The sequence below is a fragment of the Salvia miltiorrhiza genome, chromosome 5 (genome assembly GCF_028751815.1).
Source record: "Salvia miltiorrhiza cultivar Shanhuang (shh) chromosome 5, IMPLAD_Smil_shh, whole genome shotgun sequence".
Taxonomy (NCBI): domain Eukaryota; kingdom Viridiplantae; phylum Streptophyta; class Magnoliopsida; order Lamiales; family Lamiaceae; genus Salvia; species Salvia miltiorrhiza.
Window position 1 is genome coordinate 12,568,822 of NC_080391.1, and position 8,226 is coordinate 12,577,047.

Consider the following 8,226-nt stretch of genomic DNA (forward strand, 5'->3'; position numbering starts at 1 on the left):
CTAGTTTAGTATTAAAACAGAATAGGAAGAAGTAAGATCCCGTTAAAGTGCAATTAATTATGAGCAGCAAGGAAAACCAACAGAAACATAGCATATACGTAAAATAAATAGTTTAGTTAAGCTAAAAACAAGACATCATTAATTTTGAAACATGGGCGCTGCTTTTATCATCATTATTATTATTATTATTAGTATAACTTAAAAAACAACACCAAAAAACAAAATACTAATAAAAGTAGTAGTTTGGTTGTCGCGTAGCGATGGAGCGTATGTAAAATTGTAATTTGAGAAACAGGCGGAGGCTAATTCCGAAACAACACACAAATTCATGAATCATGCAAGAAAAAAAGAAAAGGAAAACAGTTCAAATGGGTATGGTATTAAATAATTAGAGGAAATGGAAGAAAAAACCCTGCAGTAGGGTAGGTATAGGATAGGACAGCTTTGTTTAGACTATGACTGCTCGTTTTTCTCTCTCTCTATCTCTACATTTTGGGTTGTTTCTTTCTTCATTATATTTCTTTATTTCCTATAATATGATGGCTTTTCTTTTATCTTGTCTCACGCATATTCACAGAGGGTGAAGTGAATCGTGGGGTGTTTAATGGTATAAACCTGCTTTCTGGTGGAGAGAAGAACCTGATGCCCCTTTTGATGTGTGAGTGGGTGGTGCCTCTTTTCTCTTCTTCAATTCAATTACCCTTTACCCTTACCCTGCCCTTCTCTCTCATCATCATCATACATACATCTCTCTCTATACATGTACATCTACATCTACATATACGTAAACACACATCCCTCTCTCTCTCTCTCTCTTCTTTTCTTTGCTATCTCATTCAGTGTTTTCTATCTAACACTGTTAACCCTCCTATAATACATCCGATAACCTCATTTCCACACCCACTTCTCCTCCCCTCTCAAAGGCTTTCAAAGCTAAAAAGGTGTGTAAAATTCGTATGGCCTAAGATTTCATGCTGATTTTTCTTTTCGTGTTGGAGGGTTTTCGGGAACCAGATTTTCTTCGGCTGCTTGCTTTGCTTGGGTTTCGTTTGATTTTTTCTCTCACAAGAATTTTTTGGTTTATCGTTGGTTATGTTATCCTCTCACATCTTCTTCTTTTTTTTCTTCAACTTGGCCTCCCCTTTTTTTTTCGGATTTTCGTGATGAACTGTAGTAACTATTTCTGTGATTTTATGATCTATAGTTGTAGGTGATTTGATTCTTGGTGTTTTTGTTTATAATTCTTTGACGGACTTTGCTCAAGTCTTCCCTTTTGTGAAAGCAAACTAGTAAATCTGGTCTATCTTCTTTCAATGCCGGAATTTTCTAGTCGCAGTTGCTACTGTTCTCAATCAAATCAAATTTTGCGATTTTGAATCCTGCCTAGAAAATCTTTCTCCTAACCTAGAAAATATTTCTCACCGGTGACTCCGATTTTGAGCTCTACTTATCTACACGACAGTGTGTAAAAAGCCCCAAATTTTCTGAAATCTTTTGAGATTCATCTCAAGTTTTACAAATTTCGCTTTCTTGATATTGTTTTTTGGAGTGCGTAAGCGCTTAGTTGTCTTCCATCCAGAAAGCTTGACGAAATTTGTGTACTTTGTCTTGGGTTACCCACATAAAATGACGATTGATTAGGGTCTTATCATTACTTAATCTCCCAAAATTGGCCCTTTTTCTTTCTCAATCAAGCTCTTCCAAACCGCTTCAAGTTCAAGTGAGGCGTTTATATATGTTTGAGATCACTCATTCCGACCACATAAAATGACGTCGCAAAGAGGGGTCTAGAATCTACTGTTCCTGTCTGGAAAATTTTCTGCATCCCTTTCTTCAAACTTGTGGTGGGTCTTGTGTTGACGCGTTCTTTATGTATGTATTCTTTGCAGGGCTGATGGATTAATTGTAAAAAGTGAGATCTTTACTCTCTAGGTGAGGTGGGGTTGTTTAATTCTGCGGTGGTGGTGGGGTAGCGGAGGCGCGGCCTACTGGTTGTTACATTCGGCGTTTTGGGGGCTGAGTGAGAGAGAGGAAGTTCTTGTGACTGTTTGGCAAAACAGCACAAGAAGGAAGACAAGGATAGCAGCAGATGTTATCCACTGCAAACCCTCCTCCAGATCTCTGTGAAATCTCGCAACTGAAAAGTGGTGATGGTGGCAGTGATGAGAGGGATTCTGATACTAATCAGCAGCAGCTTGGGGTAGATCTGTTCAAGTCAGGCCTTGATTACAACAACCCACTTCCCAACTTCTCCATAAGGTAAAGTTTTTCTTAATCTCTCTCTACACCACATGAGTGTTGATCATGGTCATGCTATTTCTTGGGGCCTTTTTCATTGGTCAGATCCAACCAGTATCTAATCATCTGATTATGATTGATCCATTTCTGGGCTTCATACATAAATATATCTGCACTGACTTACGATTTGCTTTCTTGATCGTTTTCTGATTTTGTGTTGATTGTGTTGTTGTTGGCAGGTTTTGGCTTTTGAGGGCCTTCTCTGTCTAAATAAAGCTTTTGTCCCTTGTTTAAGCTGACCGCCGTAGTCAATTTTGAACCCCCTCTATTTGGGCAAAACTTTCTTTTTTGGTCATTTTATGCTGCGGTGACTCGGGATAACAAAACCTGCTTGAGATATTCACATACTCTTAGCTAGCTAGCATTTGATGAGATGAGCTATTTTTGTGTTCATCTTATCATCTTGTGTATTGGCCGTTGAATCCTCTGTCAAGAGCACTTTTTTGTAGTAGTGTTTCTGTTTGCTCATTAAAGGCCCATGTTTCATTTTGATGATCTCTTCTGTGATGGAAATTGCTGCAGATCGTGTTCTCCCAAATTTTAGTTTTAGTTTTGATGAGTTGCATATTTTACTGCAGGGATTATGTATTCAATACAAGGGGCAAAGATATCAAGAATAACTGGCCATTTTCTCAGAAGAATTTGCAGCTTTGTTTGAAGCATGGAGTGAAGGATGTATTGCCTCCTTTCCAGTCTCTGGGTTGTGTGAGAAACCCATCTATAGAGGAACAACCTGTAGTTGATAGTCTAAGGTATTCTGATGTGAGATATCCTGAGTTGAGCGACCGTGGTGCTCGCAAAAGGTCAGCTGTGAACGTTGAGAACATCAACTCGAGTGATTGTGAAGAGGATAAAGAATTCCCATCAACCACAACGAGCCAATCGTGTTCTGATATAAATTCTGTTCCCCCAACTAAAAATAGTTGCTCGGAACCAGAAGCTCAATATCTGCCAGTATCTCGGAGTGAAAAGCCCGGGTTTGCAATTCGGGAGTCCAAGAAGGCTGAAAGTAATATTCAAAGCCCAGTTAAGAAGTGCAGATTGGTTGTGAAGTTAAACAATATTGCTGAACTGAGATCAAACGAAGATTCGGCTGTGATTTCAGAAACAATGGCTTCGAAAGTGTGCCCCGTGTGCAAGACATTCTCATCATCTTCTAACACCACTTTGAATGCCCACATAGATCAATGCCTTTCTGGCGAGTCCACGGTCAAATGGACAACAAATACCAAAGTGATAAAGCATAGAATAAAGCCAAGGAAAACAAGATTGATGGTGGACATATATGAAACAGCCCTATGCTGTACATTGGAGGATCTTGATAAAAGAAATGGAACAAACTGGGCTTCAAATATGGGACTTCACCCTCAGGATCTGGAGGCATCTGCGGAGGAGGAGGAGGAGGAGGAGAAGAAGAAGAAGAAGAAAACATATTCTCCAGTCGATTTTGAGGACATCAGTCAGGAAGGTGCTGTATATATCGACTCAAGTGGCACTAAACTTCGAATTTTATCAAAGCTCAACCATCCACCTTCAAAGCCAAATGTTAATGATTATGGAGCATGCAAGTTTGTCAAAAGTGATAGAGGAATCAAATTGCTTTCAAGTAAGAAGAAGAAGAAGCATACTGTCCAGAGACATGAGGTTCAGAAGAATTCTCTTGATGGCCAAGGAAGTTGCTCTCCCGTTCCCGATCAACTTCCCTACTGTCCTCCACATGGTCTGAAAACTTGCTACCCCAGGGTTGAGGTATGTCATTTCTTCCTTTACTTTCTGTTGAACGACTGCAGTGATTAGGACTGGTACTTGTTTAGTTAAATCAGGTAGATTTATTTTTTTGCTTCTATTCCACGAAACCAATAGAAAGATTTCTTTGAGGAAATATGTTTCTAAATAGTTGTTTCAAGCTAATATATGGAGATCTGTCACTTTGGGTTTTCATCATATATAGTATTTATCTATATTTGTTCTAAATGGATCATGATTTTTGGAGTCACAGCTCTTAACACTTTCATGTAACTGTAGAACAATTGGTATGTATCGAATGCGTAAGATTTTTGTCACGTCTTGTTTGAAATATGCTCCGTGTTGTTTACAGGTTAGTGATGATGAACAGAATGTATATCCTCCTGAAGGTCACGACGGGGATGATCCTACAAAGTCCCCCACAGCCTCTGATCATATGAGGTCAGATGATTTTGGAATGATTAAACAGTGGGTAGGGTCCAAGCGTACTGGTCTGAAAAAGAAGATCAATCATGAGCTTGAAAATCAGCATCCAGATAAAAGTTTGAAGAACTTGCGAATAAAAAGTGTTTCCTCACTTCGTCATAGAGGAAATAGTGTCCCAATATCCCCAATTTCATCCGATGAAAATCCTGTGTTACCTCCTGAAGGCCTCAAAAGAAAGGAGAACCTATGCAGATCTCTTGATGGATGGACAGAATTGCCTTCTTTAAGAAAGGGACCCGGTTCTTCCTTGTTGAAATATGGACACACAACTGCAAGGAATAATCATTTGATGTCCTCCAAATTTAATGTTAAGCAGTCGAGAAAAGACAGCACATCAGTTCACAAGCACCATGTGGATTCTCGTGCAGAAGATCATGCTCCTTCTCGCAGTAATAAGAGAATTGGGATAAGCACCAGTCCGACTGTGAAAAATGATGGCTCTTTTATTGGCTCCAGCACCTCCCACAATCGTACCTTTTCTTCCGATTGCAAGATAGCTACACCTCAAAGAAAAATGTCTTTGGGCCATGCAGTGTCATCTGGAGGTAGGAAATTTTCGTCTTTGAGGACAAAGTTGTTGTCCGTCAGGCATGCATCTGGTGCAGAACCAAAGAAGAATTTGGGGAGAGATCTTTCAAGTTTCAAGAACCCTAGGCTGCATTCCACATCATTATCAGATGATGAGGCAGTAGTCTCACAACCTACACTTGATGCAGAAGATAATTTGGGAGAGACTGCAACTCTAATGGAAAAGAACTGTGGCGAGCCGTTGACCAATAGAACTAGGGTTTTAAAACTTCGTAAGAGGATGGGGGGATTTGCCAACACAGGTGAAGGAGACATGATGTCTAAGGGCTCAGAGTCATCACCCGAGTCTGATAGTCATAATGTTGGGAACAACATCGATTCTTTTATTGGTGGCAGTGTTCCAGTTGATACATCCAGTGTCTTAGAAGAAGAGGCTGAAATTATGGATGATTTTGTTTGTGAGCCAGTTGAAACTGATGGAGAAGCTTTTGTTTCCTTTAGCAAATCGTTGGATTCTGCATTCCCTGGACTTTCTGGTTCTAACGTTGAATGTGTTTCACAATATTATAGCAAAGCATATGATGAAACTGAGCTAGTGTTCCATGCTGACCAAGAGATGTTTTGTGCAGACAAGAATTTGGTCACTCCTGATAGTCATGAAATGGCAGAAATGGATGGTGATGAAGCACAAGGAAACTACTTTGTTGATGTAGATCCTATTCCCATACCGGGACCACCGGGGTCCTTTTTGCCAAGTCCCGGGCGTATGGGCTCAGAAGAACTATTGGGACATTCATCATTAACCACCTGCAGGATACAATCTTCTGACGATGGGCACGAAGTTGTTGATATGGATTCATCAGATTCTCCCATTTCTGCAATGTCGACAGTGTCGAATTCTATTGCTGGAAGATCTAGTTCGATATCCACCACTAACTTGTCTGCACAGTCACAATTTCAACACGAAACTCAACATGACAACACAGAAGGGAGGGGCAATCCTGTAGTCGAAGGTTCTCCTTCCTTTGAGCGGATTGCGAGTGGAGAAAAAGATCCTAACCTTGTTAAGTCGAAGGCCAACTTGATGTTACCTGAAGTGAGTCGCGAAGTCCAGAATATCCAGCCATGTTGTTGTTCTAGGAAGGATGTATCACTGCAAGGTGGTTCTATGAGTTATCAAGAGTCACAAATTTTAAGGCGACGAACTATGACTCCTCTCTCGGTTCTTGCCAAGGAAAAGCAGATAGATGATGACGCGAAGAATGAAATCCGTTGCATCAACTTAAGAGCAGACACACTCTCCGAGAAGGAGCCAACTCCTCCTGTAACCGGGAATTCACCTATAGGTTACGCTCCCATGCCTGTTCCTCATAATCCCGATGCAATGTTCCGAGCTTGTGGCGGTTGTGAGTTTCCGAGTCCTTCTACTTCAAATCCTGTCTTGAGACTAATGGGGAAGAATTTAATGGTGGTGAATAAAGACGATGATCTGCCTAGCCAGTCGAGTATGATGATAGAGCATCCTGGTGTGAGGTTATGTGTTGAAAATGGTCTCTCTACCAGAAATAACCTGAATGAGCCCAACTCCTTTCACCGTATGTTATCTCGAGGCCCTTCTTCCATGTTGGACATGCAAGCCCGCGCACCTGCACACCAGTTTGATTTCAATTCATCTGATCCCTTCAAGATTCCTACCAATTATAGGCCATCGCAGCTGTCTTGCCATCCATCAACAGTCATGTTTCCAAGTATGAGCTTTGGTGATAATGCCACTTGTGCTTCGGGATGTAATGAATATGGGCATGGGTTCAGTTTGATGAGACCAGATGCCCGGACAATGTATGATACTGAGAGAGTTGGTGCTCACAAGGCAGATTCTTGTGGTGGCAAACGCAAGGAGATAATCATCATCGATGACTCACCAGAAAGTGAAGCTGTGACAAACATGGAGTCGAGGCATGTGAACCCTTTCTATGGCTACCAGATGCGGGTGCATCATCATCCCTTTAATGGATCTGCAATGGTTCCACCTTCCAGGGGAATGAATGGGAATTTAGGCAAACGGAATTGCACTCCAGAAGGCTCTAATGTAAGGCATTCAAATTCTTCAGCTGCTTCGTTGCCATCATCGGCTCACCTGAGGTCCTTGTATTACTCTCCTGGCTTTTCATGACGAACTGCACTGCACTGCACTTCACTCATCATTTTGCATCAAAGTATGTATCATGCAACCTTGATGGCTTGAGTTATTTCATATTTAGTGACAAGATATAGAGTCTGATGAAGGATGAGTTTAGAATCACTCCAGTAGTCCTTCTATACTGTATACAAAGCACCAGAAAAGTGTTGCTTCTCTTAGGTTGAAAGCACTTTTTTGGGGGCTTCTTCTCTTAGGTGACTCAAACCCCTCCTCGAGGCTGATATGTAAAAGGAATGGATCTCTTTGAATAATGAGTTACTCTAAGATAACTCTCTTCTTTTTTGGCCATCAAATGTTTTCCTCTAATACTTGTTAGCTATATGGATCAGTCTGTTTTAGTACCATTTAATTAGAGGTAAAAATGTAAATTAAACAAGTAGATGTAGGATTGGCTTAAGCATTCGTTATTTCATGTAAGAAAATTGAAATGCATGTCGGCAAATAATTCTACCGCTCATAATATAACAAAGTAGAAAACCCCACGCCGCTCTAATATATATATATATTCTTTTTTCCATCCAATTTTTTCTTTTGCTTCAATCTTCATCATCTGTAATTCGAACACCAAGGTTTGCCGTGCATGAAATATAGCCGTTGCAGCATGTAGAGAGAGAGAGAGAGAGATCAAAAGTCTTTTGTGGGGGCCGGGATGAACAATACACTATCTGTGGCATAAAACTCACAATCGGTATATCATACGAAAGTAGCTGCTTTATACATTCTTGTATACAAAACTGGCTATATGAAATGCGGATTTTTAAAATAACCAAGTTGATAAACTCATAAAATTTGCCTTCCAGGAGTTGTATACTAATAATAGGGAGAAACAAAATAAACGTGTGTTCAATTTTGAGTTTTACTTGCTCGTAAAGAAAATAATAATTACAAGCATGTGAAAGAAAGTTAATGGCCGCCTTTACAACACCAACTCTCTACGTGTGAAATTATATTCAAAATAAACCATCCCC

The 8,226-nt window shown here is 40.3% G+C and overlaps 1 protein-coding gene across 3 annotated transcripts; it reads left to right on the plus strand.

The window, feature by feature from the left end:
• The first annotated feature begins 563 nt into the window (after positions 1–563).
• Positions 564–7,551, plus strand: LOC130986090 (uncharacterized). 3 transcript variants are annotated; one of them, XM_057909369.1, is made up of 4 exons: positions 564–941; positions 1,890–2,259; positions 2,877–4,047; positions 4,397–7,551. In XM_057909369.1, exons 2-4 carry the CDS (start codon positions 2,090–2,092, stop codon positions 7,229–7,231), a joined length of 4,176 nt encoding a protein of 1,391 aa, XP_057765352.1. In that variant the 5' UTR covers positions 564–941; positions 1,890–2,089; the 3' UTR covers positions 7,232–7,551. The 3 variants fall into 3 exon arrangements, with proteins under 3 accessions (XP_057765352.1, XP_057765354.1, XP_057765353.1); XM_057909371.1 differs by lacking the exon at positions 564–941 and adding an exon at positions 982–1,805; XM_057909370.1 differs by lacking the exon at positions 564–941 and adding an exon at positions 982–1,785.
• Positions 7,552–8,226: the final 675 nt, after the last annotated feature.